The sequence below is a fragment of the Schistocerca americana genome, chromosome 1 (genome assembly GCF_021461395.2).
Source record: "Schistocerca americana isolate TAMUIC-IGC-003095 chromosome 1, iqSchAmer2.1, whole genome shotgun sequence".
Classification (NCBI taxonomy): domain Eukaryota; kingdom Metazoa; phylum Arthropoda; class Insecta; order Orthoptera; family Acrididae; genus Schistocerca; species Schistocerca americana.
In genome coordinates, this window is record NC_060119.1 from 1,216,507,400 (window position 1) to 1,216,521,415 (window position 14,016).

At 44.3% G+C, this 14,016-nt stretch overlaps 1 protein-coding gene across 1 annotated transcript in view; it reads left to right on the forward strand.

Annotated features, from left to right (window-relative positions):
- Positions 1–14,016, forward strand: part of LOC124598129 (lachesin-like) — a 702,598-nt gene that overhangs the window by 407,986 nt on the left and 280,596 nt on the right. The window contains exon 4 of the mRNA XM_047135981.1: positions 1,108–1,214. Within this exon, the coding sequence (XP_046991937.1) occupies positions 1,108–1,214 (107 nt within the window). The remainder of the gene's footprint in view (positions 1–1,107; positions 1,215–14,016) is intronic.

Sequence of the window (14,016 nt, forward strand, 5' to 3'; positions counted from 1 at the left end):
ATGCGTCAGAGCATTGTCAATGCATGTTCGAACATTATGGAAGGTGACTTCTCGCTGTTGAGAGAAATGTCGTTACACGTATTGCCAAATGCATTGAGGTTGACGGACATTATTTTGAGCATTTATTGCAGTAATGTGGTATTTACAGGTAATCAGGCTGTAAGAGTATGCGTTCTCAGAAATGATAAGTTCACATGTATCACATTGGAACAACCGAAATAATATGCTCAAACGTACCTACGTTCTGTATTTTAATTTAAAAAACATACCTGTTACCAACTGTTCGTCTAAAATTGTGAGCCATATGTTTGTGACTATTACAGCGCCACCTATCACAAAGCGAGAAAAATGGTCCAATTAAAACATTCGTATTTCTTTACGTACTACACGAATATGTTCAAATGGTTCAAATGGCTCTGACCACTATGGGACTTAACTTCTGAGGTCATCAGTCCCCTAGAGGTTAGAACTACTTAAACCTAACTAACCTAAGAACATCACACACATCCATGCCCTAGGCAGGATTCGAACCTGCGATCGTAGCCGTCGCGCGGTTCCAGACTGCACGAATATGTAATAAAAAATGGGGGTTACTATTTAAAAAAATCGCAGTTCATATCCGTTTGACCTATGGGAGCGCCATCTAGCGGGCCAACCCCCTTCAAGCTAGACAAGTTTCCTTCTATGTAGTTTTTTCGTTTGACCCTCATTTCGTGAGATATTTGGCCTGCTCACCATCAATGGACCACCTTGTATATTTATTAAAATTTCATTATTCCGTAATATTAAATGTCTGTTTCAAAATATTATACTTAAAACGTTTGTAAAGACTGTTTTTTTCTTCTTCATTGTTTTTAGGTCTGAAATCAGCTGATGCCTTTGAAAACTGGCCATGTAGGGAAGGCAGTAAGTGAATGATTTTAACACATGTAGCAGTGATGATTATAATGTCATAATTCGCAAGGTGCAGAAGTGTTTTTGTCATTACTACACTGAAGCAACAATTTTGCGACCACCGAGTGTTTTCTCTGGAGGTGCGCCCGCCGCGCCAGATTTCCGTGGCTGCGCTGCGCAGTTTTTGTGAGGCGTTTCTCTTTTCAATTCCAGCTCTGACAGACGGCCCGCGGTTCGTGGAGCCCATACAGAATGTGACGGCCGCGCTGGGCAGGGATGCGTCGCTGTCCTGCGTCGTCGACAACCTGGGCGAGTTCAAGGTCAGTGACACTGCCATCTGCGTACAGTTTGAGAGGAACTTTTTTTCAAGCTGCGATGGGTAGCGAAATGAAAACCACAGTGAAAATCCGGTGAAGCTTTGCGCAGGTGTCTTGCACAGTCTTCCTAGTATGCCAGTGTATTGCATCAAGTTGCATTTTTCTGTAATGAGCGCAGAGTGAGCCCATAAAAGCGCCTAGTACATAGAGCCTCCCGCCAAACGTGAATTTCTGTGCAGGTGATTCGCCTGATTGTATGCATCCCACATAATGTAACTGTCATGCATATCCTTCTTCTGACAGTTCTGGGCTGCATTTTGGCGCAGACAACCAGCTCCATACCAATGTAAGGAAAAGCTCGAAAACACAAGCGGCTGCCTTCTTTGACAAGGGCATTGGAAAGATGGTACCACACTACTACAATTGTACTGAGCGAAGTGGCGCAGTGGTTAGACACTGGACTCACATTTGGGAGGACGACGGTTCAATCCCGCGTCTGGCAATCCTGATTTAGGTTTTCCGTGATTTCCCTAAATCTCTCCAGGTAAATGCCGGGATTGTTCCTTTGAAAGGGCATGGCCGAATTCCTTTCCCATCCTTCCCTAATCCGATGAGACCAATGACCTCGCTGTCTGGTCTCCTTCCCCAAACCAGTCTACTACAATTGACAGAAGTGGCGATTATGGAGAGAGGTAACTGGAAGGCATAGCTAAATGTTGCAAACTAAATGGTTTTGGTTTTCATTGTGGTATTCATTTTGCCACCGATCGGATGTTGAAGAAAAAAGAAAGTAGCTCTTGTAGCAAGTACACTGAAGAAAAAATTAGTCCTGCCCAAGAGGTACCGCATTAATATCTTGTAACATCGCCTCTGGCCTTGAAAAAATTGCATCAATGTGGTGATGAAGTTCCTTCAGCTATGACCCCTTACACCTATCAGATTTGGCGTGTTGCAGTGGTACGTTTCACACATTGTGCCAAATGCAGGTAGTACCGGAGAACTTCTACAGGGTTTAGGTCGTGTTTTTTAGCGGGTCAGTTGAGGTGTAGTGCTCACGTATCCTTAAACCAGGAACATATACGTGTGATTCAAATGGTTCAAATGGCTCTGAGCACTATGTGACTCAACTGCTGGGGTCGTAAGTCCCCTAGAACTTAGAACTACTTAAACCTAACTAACCTAAGGACCTCACACACATCCATGCCCGAGGCAGAATTCGAACCTGCAACCGTAACGGTCGCGCGGCGCCAGACTGTAGCGCCTAGAACCACTCGGCCACTCCGGCCAGCTATACGTGTGATTTATGGAAACATTTCTAATACAGAAGGGTTCTCTACATATCCACAATGTAGATGTTAAAGAATGGTCAACACTTGGTCACCGAGATTGCTGAAACAAGGATCATTGTTCATGAGTACGACTCACCAAATCATGCTACGAAAAACACCACAGAACTGCCTCTGGCCTGGTTTATATTCTCCATGCACAGTTGAATAAACGCGTTATAGGGCACTCAGGGCGCTTGATGCCTTGCACAACAGAGACCCACTGGAATACTGGAAGCCTCTACAAGCCTCTATTCAACTGGACCAGTTTCTGTGTTATTCGCTCCATTCAGAATGTGCAGCCCCACGTGGCGTTGTGAGCAATGAAGTGGTACCCAATTCCAAATGTCTGTGGCATAAAGTTCCCTTCACAATGTTCACTCGTGCTTCACAATGTTCACTTCTGTATAGGAAGCCAAAATCTCTGACGGCTGTTATTCCTTGTAGACATGTCTGACATTTGGCGTTGATATATGAACAAATCTGGCGCTTTCATTTGCGGTGTGGTTGTGGGCACCTTCAAACACGATAGCTCCACTAGGAAGGTGTTCACCAGAGTGGGATGATGAGGGCGTTGACTGTCGACCATCAACGGGAGTCAGAAAACAGTGCCACGATGCGTGCAAGGAGGTCGTTCCGATGCTTCACACCAGTCATCTTCTCTGGTATTGGCACAGGGGCTGTCCTGCGACCACACTTGGTTCGACACCAAAACGTAACTAAACCGCTAATGGTGGCGGTCCACGAGATAGTTAGGGTGTAAACGCTGTCAAGGTGCAGACTGATGCTGATCTCTTCAGAAAAAAGCGTGATGTCACCCTGCTGACTTGCTCACAATTAGACAAAGAGCTTTGTGAGGTCTTGTGGCAGGGGTCTAGTCCCAGATTATCGAACCTGTTTGGTATCATTTGGGTTGACAATTGCACTCCTGTAGCTGTTAACTACCGCCGTGGACGTATCGCATTGTGTTGAGGGTGTCTGCTATCTGTTATACACAGATATTCATCCTGCACTCTTGTTATTTTTTTCTCTCACGATTACTACTGTGACAAAGCTGAGCTGATTCTGTCGCTACAAACTAGTTCAGTATTCTATGAAGTGACTGAGCGTCTGATCATACGTTACTGCTTTCCAAACCATCTTGAAGCAACACGGCTCTCGCGATAATACACTGTGCAGGTACTGCAATGTTTACAGTTTACATGGTTGCCATAGACTGCACGTACTGCCCCTCACGATAGAAATATATACTGTTTCCGTTAGAATTAAATTACAAACAAATGAATGTACTGATATAGTAACGTGTTTCTGGATCACAAAGTTCAGTTTTAAAGTTACAGCAAATGTGCAAAATTTATTTTGACTACTGTATTTCTCAATATTTGAACAATATTATATATAATGTTATAACTACTGACAGCCTTGGGAGAGCCAGTCCTGACAAAACTCGAAATACCCTCAGACTTCAAGAAGAATATAATAATCCCAATCCCAAAGAAAGCAGGTGTTGACAGATGTGAAAATTACCGAACTATCAGTTTAATAAGTCACAGCTGCAAAATACTAACGCGAATTCCTTACAGACGAATGGAAAAACTGATAGAAGCCGACCTCGGAGAAGATCAGTTTGGATTCCGTGGAAATCCTGACCCTACGACTTATCTTAGAAGAAAGATTAAGGAAAGGCAAACCTACGTTTCTAGCATTTGTAGACTTAGAGAAAGCTTTTGACAATGTCGATTGGAATACTCTCTTTCAAATTCTGAAGATGGCAGGGGTAAAATACAGAGAGCGAAAGGCTATTTACAATTTGTACAGAAAGCAGATGGCTCTTATAAGAGTCGAGGGGTATGAAGGGGAAGCAGTGGTTGGGAAGGGAGTGAGGCAGGGTTGTAACCTATCCCAGATGTTATTCAATCTGTATATTGAGCAAGCAATAAAGGAAAAAAACACTTTGAGGTTAGCCGATGACATTGTAATTCTGTCAGAGACAGAAAAGGACTTGGAAGAGCACTTGAACGGAATGGACAGTGTCTTGACACGAGGGTATAAGATGAACATCAACGAAAGCAAAACGAGGATAATGGAATGTAGTCGAATTAAGTCGGGTGATTCTGAGGGAATTAGATTAGGAAATGAGACACTTAAAGCAGTAAAGGAGTATTGCTATTTGGGGAGCAAAATAACTGATGTTGGTCGAAGCAGGAAGAATATGAAATGTAGTCTGGCAATGGCAAGGAAAGCGTTTCTGAAGAAGAAAAATTTGTTAACAGCGAGTATAGATTTAAATGTCAGGAAGTCGTTTCTGAAAGTATTTGTATGGAGTGTAGCCATGTATGGAAGTGAAACGTGGACGATAAATAGTTTAGCAAGAAGAGAATAGAAGCTTTCGAAATGTGGTGCTACAGAAGAATGCTGAGGATTAGATGGGTAGATCACATAACTAATGAAGAGGTATTGAATAGAATTAAGGAGAAGAGGAGCTTGTGGCACAACTTGACTAGAAGAAGGGAACGGTTGGTAAGACATGTTCTGAGACATCGAGGGATCACCAATTTAGTATTGGAGGGCAGCGTGGAGGGTAAAAATCGTAGAGGGAGACCAAGTAATGAATACATTAAGCAGATTCAGTAGGATGTAGGCTGCAGTAGGTACTGGGAGATGAAGAAGCTTGCACAGGATGGAGTAACATGGAGAGCTGCATCAAACCGGTCTCAGGACTGAAGCCCACAACAACAACATTATATTTTTATCTCACAAGGGAACATCCCCATCGCACTCCCCTCAGATTTAGATACAAGTTGGCACACTGGATAGGCCTTGAAAAACTGAACACAGATCAATCGAGAAAACAGGTAGAAGTTGTGTGGAACTATGAAAAAATAAGCAAAATATACAAACTGAGTTGTCCGTGCGCAAGGTAGGCAACACCGTGGTTAGCGTGAGCAGCTGCGGAACGAGAGGTCCTTGGTTCAAGTCTTCCCTCGACTGAAAAGTTTAATTTCTTTATTTTCGTAAAGTTATGATCTGTCCGTTCGTTCATTGACGTCTCTATTCACTGTAATAAGTTTGGTGTGTGTTTTGCGACCGCACCGGAAAACCGTGCGATTAGTAGACGAAAGGACTTGCCTCTCCAATGGAAACTGAAAACATTTGATCGCAAGGTCAACCGATTCCTCCACAGGAAAATACGTCTCATATATTCTATACGACACTGGTGACGGCATGTGCGTCACATGAAAGGAATATGTTGTCGACCCACCTAACTTGTACACTTGGCGAATGGGTAAAAAGACTCTTCTATCTTGCCCGATTTAGGTTTTCTTGTGGATGTGATAATCACTCCCAAAAAAGTGATGAAAACGTAAGAGTTTGTCACATAAACTGAAAATAAAAAATTAAATATTTCACTCGAGGGAAGCCTTGAATCAAGGACCTCTCGTTCCGCAGTTTCGCACGCTAACCACGGGACCACTGCGGTCCTCAGCTCAAACTAACCTTGATGTTGCCTATGTTGCACATAGACTACTCAGTTTGTATATTTTGCTTATTTTTTTGTAGTTCCACACAACTTCTTCCTGTTTTCTCGATTGATCTCTGTTCAGTTTTTGAAGGCCTATCCACTGTGCCAACTTATAACTAAATCTGAGGAGGGTGCGATGGGGAGGTTCCCTTGTCAGAATGAAAAAATAACATAATTGTATGTGTAAAAAGCAAAGGAAAAATATTTCAGTGGTGACAACTGTGTTACGGTATCAGAAACAGCGCAGTGCTCTTTTGTAGGAGACTAAACAGAAGAGAGAATACCTAGAGCTGCCGGACGCAGCCGTCGCTTCGCAGTAGTTGGCCGGAACTTGTCACCAGCGGTGCAGCGTTGCGGAAACTCAAGCGCTCGCCACCAAAACAACAGCTGCCGCTGTGCGGTCGATAGACGAATGGCGTTGCCCGTGAGTGCAGTCTGCTCTGCTCTATGCAGGATGAGGGGACCACAGTTACGTACATTCACTGTCTTACTGACACAGCAAGGCACGCCGGAAGGATGTACCTGCTAATGCAGGAAGCACTAACAGCTGGCGCTCCCTGATGTTTCTAACCGCGTCGATGGTACACTGTGTGAACCTGAACTCCACTGATAAAAACACGGAGGTTGCTCAAGCATATTTACTACACTGTCCAGTCACACTAATGTGACCGTCTGTGAAAAGCCCGAATAAGCATGTTTTGCAGTGCGTATCGCTGCGAGATGTGGAGGAAGAGAGCCAGTGACGTTCTGCAAGGTACCAACACATATGTGGAGCCATGAGGGTCGATCGAGGTCGTTCAACAGATTCTCCATTCGTGAAATGTCAGTGGACGGCTCAGGGTAATGGAAAAACTAAAGCGCCACGGAAAGGTGCAGGCCATTTATCACAAGTCATTTGTTACTTCACATAAGTTCAACAATATTTTATTGCACAGATAGATGTTATAATGCAGCTGTCTGGCACAACACACTCCCACTGACTCCTCTCATTCGATCTTACCACCATAAATAGAGAGCATTGCTAATACACTACTGGCCATTAAAATTTCTACACCATGAAGATGACGTGCTACAGACGCGAAATTTAACCGACAGGAAGAAGATGCTGTGATATGCAAATGATTAGCTTTTCAGATCATTCACACAAGGTTGGCGCCGGTGGCGACACATGCAACGTGCCGACATGAGGAAAGTTTCCAACCGATTTCTCATACACAAACAGCAGTTGACCGGCGTTGCTTGGTGAAACCTTATTGTTATGCCTCGCGTAAGGAGAAGAAATGCGTACCGTCACGATTCCGACTTTGATAAAGGTCGGATTGTAGCCTATCGCGATTTCGGTTTATCGTATCGCGACATTGCTGCTCGCGTTGGTCGAGATCCAATGACTGTTAGCAGAATATGGAATCGGTGGGCGCAGGATAGTAATACGGAACGCCGTGCTGGATCCCAACGGCCTCGTAACACTAGCAGTCGAGATGACAGGCATCTTATCCGCATGGCTGTAACGGATCGTGCAGCCACGTCTCGATCCCTGAGTCAACAGATGGGGACGTTTGCAAGACAACAAGCATCTGCACGAACAGTTCGACGACGTTTGCAACAGCATGGACTATCAGCTCGGAGACCATGGCTGCGGTTACCCTTGTCGCTGCATCACAGACAGGAGCGCCTGCGATGGTGTACTCAACGACGAACCAGGGTGCACCAATGGCAAAACGTCATTTTTTTGGATAAATCCAGGTTCTGTGTACGGCATCACGATGGTTGCATCCTTGTTTGGCGACATCGTGGTGAACGCACATTGGAAACGTGTATTCGTCATCGCCATACTGGCGTATCACCCGGCGTGATGGTATGGGATGCCATTGGTTACACCTCTCGGTCACCTCTTCTTCGCATTGACGGCACTTTGAACAGTGGACGTTACATTTCAGATGTATTACGACCCGTGGATCTACCCTTGATTCGATTCCTGCGAAACCCTACATTTTAGCAGGATAATGCACAACCGCATGGTGCAGTTCCTGTACGGGCCTTTCTGGATACAGAAAATGTTCGACTGCTGCCCTGGCCAGCACGTTCTCCAGATCTCTCACCAATTGAAAACGTCTAGGCAATGGTGGCCGAGCAACTGGCTCGTCACAATACGTCAGTCACTACTTTTGATGAGCTGTGGTATCGTGTTGAAGCTGCATGGGCAGCTGTGCCTTTACACGCCATTCAAGCTCTGTTTGACTCAATGCCCAGGCGTATCAAGGCCGTTATTCCGGCCAGAGGTGGTTGTTCTGGGTACTGATTTCACAGGATCTATGCACCCAAATTGCGTGAAAATATAATCACATGTCAGTTCTAGTATAATATATTTGTCCAATGAATTCCCGTTTATCATCTGCATTTCTTCTTGGTGTAGCAATTTTAATGGCCAGTAGTGTACATACGAGGTGTTGAAAAAGTCTTTCCGCAGTGCCGTATGATTGTTAGCCGCGCGTGCCTTATGCCGCAGTGAATATATCGAAATGAAACTCAGTGAAATAGAAGTTATTCATTTATTGATTATTCATTTTCACTTACAAATTTTCACATTAAATGTTGTAAGCGTCCCCCCTGCTGTTGAATACACAATTCAATTCGTCTAATCATGTTTCCAAACACAAGCTGGAACATTTCTTCTGCAAACAGAAGCAGTGAAAGTGGATATTGCAGTTTTCTTTTCATCGATGGATTTCGGACGGTTTTTATAGACAGTTGCTTTCGCTGCACCCCAGAAGAAAAAGTTAAGTGGTGTCAGGTCAGGCGATCGCGGAGGCCAAAGTCCCTGTGAAATTATGCGATCACCAAACACATCAGCAAGCAGTGACATTGAACTGCGAGCTGTATGCGCGGTTGCACCATCTGATCGAAAATAACCGTTCGGTATTTCACTTATCACAAGTTCTCCTATGAATGGCTACAGAATATCACTGCAGTACCGTTGTGCGTTTATTGTTTCGTTGAAAAATATGGGACCCACAACCCGACGTCTAGAAATTGCAATCAAAACTTCTATTTTCACAGAATGGAGTGGTTTTTCATGAATACACAATGGATTTGCAGTACTCCACATACGAGAAACCGCCCGTTGTGGCCGAGCGGTTCTAGGCGCTTCAGTCCAGAACCGCGCTGCTGCTACGGTCGCCGGTTCGAATCCTGCCTCGGGCATGGATGTGTGTGATGTCCTTAGGTTAGTTAGGTTCAAGCAGTTCTAAGTCTCAGGGGACTGATGACCTCAGATGTTAAGTACTATAGTGCTTAGAGCCATTTGAAACATTTGAACATACGAGAATTTTGCGAGTTAATGTACCCGAATAAATGAAACCACGCCTCATCAGTGAAAAACGTTTCCTTAAGAATATCCCTTCTATTTTGTTGAAGGAAATTTTTGAACCATTGACAATAATGCAGTCTCTTGCCATGATCAGTATTTTTCAGTTCTTTCACGACTGTCACTTTGTATGGGAAAAGTTCTAATTTTTTCCTTACAGCCGTGTGGGCCGTTCCGACACTAACATAGATTTCCTGGGCTAGTTTCCTTACTGACTTGTTCCGACTCGTGGACATTTTATCGGAAATATCGAGCAGTTTATCCTCAGACAAAACGCTAGGACGACCACTTCTCGGTGCATCTGTCACTGAACCCGTACTCCGAAATTTGTTACTCAAATCTCGCACAGTATCGCGATGTGGGAGTGTTGTCTCCGGGAAAACTGAATTAAATGTTTCATTAACTCAAACTGTGTACTTACCGCCAGCTTTGAAAGCGTGTTCGACTAAAAACACACGTTCTTCAATGGTTAGCATTTTAACAGTGACAAAAACGAAACAAACGAACAAAGGAACTAAACTTAAACTTTCATGTCAACACGCAACGACACACACCAACGATACTACTGACGCTGGCTGAGATAAACGAAACAGTGGAATGTTGGGAGAGTCCACCTGAAGGGAAGTAACCCGGGCAGGCGAACAATCACACGGCGCGCGCGGCTGACAATCATACAGCACTGCGGAGAGACGTTTTGAACACCCCATACAATAAAAATGGAAACTCATCAATTCAGATATACAGGTAAACAGATCACGAATAGGTTCAAAAAAAATGGTTCAAAATGGTTCTGAGCACTATGGGACATAACGTCCGAGGTCATCAGTCCCCTAGAACTTAGAACTACTTAAACCTAACTAACCTAATGACATCAAACACATTCATGCTCGAGGCAGGATTCGAACCTGCAACCGTAGTGGTCGTGCGGTTCCAGACAGAAGCGCCTAGAACCGCTCGGCCACACCAGCCGGCACGAGTAGGTTCACTATAAATAAATAAAAAAATTGTTTATAACACTGGCCAAAGCTATCCCACAATTCTGAAGACATACTTGATCAACCAGAGAAGGCTACCCCGCAAACACGATTCTTCTGAATTGTTTTAGTCCACCTCAGCACCGTAAATATAGAGCATTTCTCAAAGACACATTTAAAATGCAAACTATTCAATTCAGATTTACAAATAAACAACACACAACAGGTCCAACATAAACAAATAAAAAGGCAAATTTCTTACAACATAAGCCAAAGTGTATCACATAATTAATCAACCAGGATAGGCTCTTTGCCCTATTCAATATACTGGCGTGGAAAAATAGTAAAATACCATTCAACAAAAAATGGTACAAATGGCTCTGAGCACTATGGAACTTAACAGCTATGGTCATCAGTCCCCTAGAACTTACAACTACTTAAACCTAACTAACCTAAGGACATCACACGACACCCAGTCATCACGAGGCAGAGAAAATCCCTGACCCCGCCGGGAATCAAACCCGGGAACCCGCGCGCGGGAAGCGAGAACGCTACCGCACGACCACGAGCTGCGGACCCATTCAACACCTGAGCATTACATCAATATTAAAACTATTACGTTACAAAAAACAAACTTCAGGCAGGGAAAACCGCGGAAGAGACAGGTGCGGTAGGCCAGGTCTGAATAACATCAAATGGTTCAAATGGCTCTGAGAACTATGGGACTTAATATCTGAGGTCATCAGTCCCCTAGATCTAAGAGCTACTTAAACCTAAGTAACCTAAGGACATCACACACATCCATGCCCGAGGCAGGACTCGAGCCTGCGATCGTAGCGGTCGCGCGGTTCCAGGCTGTAGCGCCTAGAACCGCTCGGCCACACTGGCCGGCTGAATAACATCGAAAAATAACGCATACTGCTAGGTAAATTAACGCCAAACTGCTACGAGACAGAAACTCAAGTTATGTGGTATGCCATGGCAAGCCAGGAGGCTGCAATGTCTCAGAGGCTGCGGTGAGACGGGAAGCGGCACGCCGTTCGCGTTTACGTATACAGCCAACGGGGGTAGGCTGCGCCCGGTGGACTGGCTGGCAACAAATAAGGCCCCTGAGCAGCCAAGCGCTGCGGACATCTTGGAAGATCAAGACAAAACTAGCCAACATATTAATCATGCATAATAATCGTGGAACACATGAAAACGATCAGGGCAAGACAAACACTCAACTTGAGCGTGGCCCCAAGCTCTGACCAAACCTTACGCGGAACAACCAGAATTTTACAAAGGAATTACTAATGATTAACTTAATCTTACAATAAAATATAACAATTTAATGTAATAATCACACACAACCGTCACTCACATGAAGTTATGTGGCTTAGAAGGTAACAGGGAAATCTTGAGGGCTAGTGCTCAAACAATTACAATCGGAGTCATGTTTAAAACAGTAAATATTAATTCCCCGAAAGGGTATATCTCATCACAGCAATGAAATAAAATTACACAAAAAGCCTTGATTCACTGGGCCGCTAGCGTTTGCTTACCACAGCTGTAGGCAAACTCACAGTAGGTGCAAAATTGTTAAGGCTTTCGTGGCCACTTGTTGACAAACTGCCTATTGGCTTCTGTCAGGTTGGGGCAGGTGGAGGAATCGGCCGTGGCAGAGCACGCACTGAGTGAGACCGACCAAGTAATAAAATTCGCCGACACGGAAGTTCTGGCTGTAGAGAAGCACTATCACACCTGCTTGTTCAGAGAAGGTGTAAAAATACAAAAACATGCGAACAGCTTCTACAAGAAAGGGGAAAGCGAACGACCGTCGCAGGTAGCAAGAGGAGAACCGCACCGGAAATGACCGCGGAGAAGCCCTCGGACGTTGGCGCGCCATGTACATATAGTCTGCGGCCGCGAGCTCGGCTCCATTTCAGCACCGGCAATGAAGGGTGAAGCTTTGACAATGCCAACCACTCGTGCTGTTGATACGTCAGTAAAATGATTAGATGAACGTCGGCCGAAGAACCCGAGACAGAAGCCAATAGGCAGTTTGTCACAGTAGCCACTTCAGTCAAGGAAGTAACATCTTCGAATACAAATCAGACACAATTTCGACTTCAGTGGCCACGAACCCACGTAGCGGCCTAAAACATATGACAATTAATTTCAGACCCAGCTGAGAAATAAGCAGGCTTTGAACAAATCGTATTTAAAGGAAATTTTAAAACAGCAAATGTGGCATTGAAATAATGTCAAACAGAGGCACCAAAAGGTAAATTCAATTTCTGAAACTGAGTGATGGAGAAACACAGGAAATCCAACATAGAGGGAGCAGCTTGAACACGGCAGCACATGCGGCAGTCAAGTAACGAGTACCTCACCCGCAAGAAAGCAGAACAGACGGCATTAGAAACTGAACAGCACTCCAACACCCACGTCAGCATCTATCCTTCCTTCATGCAGGTTAAATCGGCTGCATCGAAGCATTGTTTGATGTCCTGCAGGAGCACTTTGGGGAACACATTCTGGCTCTGGTGTGCCCAGAGGCCATTGGTATGGGCCTCGATTGAGCGCCATATTCCGCGGATCTGAACACATGCGACTCCTCTTTTGCGGCTGTATTAAAGGCAAGTTGTGCAGCAATAACTCCAAAACCTGAAAACAGCCATTCAGGAGGTCATCGACAGCATGGATGTCGAATTTCGTTATTCGTCTACGCCACATCATCGCCAATGAAGGCAGGTATATCGAACATCTCAGGACCTAAATCCGGATATCTGTAGTGACGTTTACATGTTGAACAAAATGTGTGCACGCCATAGTTTGTAGCTTATTAACATTTTTTTCTTATAGTTCAGTAATTGTTACCCTGTATCTATGCATGTTCCTTTTCCATTCTACACAAATTTAGTTTCTTTCAGTAAATATTAAGATATACAGTTCTAATCCTTTCTTGGGCAGAGACGTAGAATCTAAATTTGGAGTTACTGTGTGTGTCCTCAATAGATTCTATTAATGTGTGTGGAAAAAAGTAATATTAGGGTATGACTGGTGTATCAGAAACGTCTGTATTATTTAAATAGATAATATATTACTTACATACAATGCGTCTGTGTGTGTGATGAATATATTCAAGTACCTTCTTGCTGCATGAGCAATATAAAAAATTTGGAACACTACCGTAAAATGTAGTCTACGATACTAGAAGTCTCAATGATCTCGATACTTCATGCATTTAGAACCCACACTGTGGACGGTGCTTACTATTGGCAGGCTTTGTGGCTGTTTCCCAGTCGTGTAAACATACCGCTGCCGCAGCGGCACACCGCAGGCAGTCCAATGTCAACAACAGCTTCGTTCAGTTTGTGTACAGCACTGCAGTAACTTGCCATGTAGAGGCATACAACACTTTGACAGAGTCAGGATAGTGGCTTTACTTTCAGCAGGTCATAAACAGCAATATGTTGCCGATCGGTTACATGTCACTCAAAGTGTTGTGTCTAAGGTGTGGAGAACAGTATCTCCTCGCAGTGGTTGTCCTCGAATGACAAGATCAATGCAGGATCGTTTCCTGCGACTGTCGTCTCGCAGGCGCCCAAATCAACTGCCAGAAATATTGGAAATG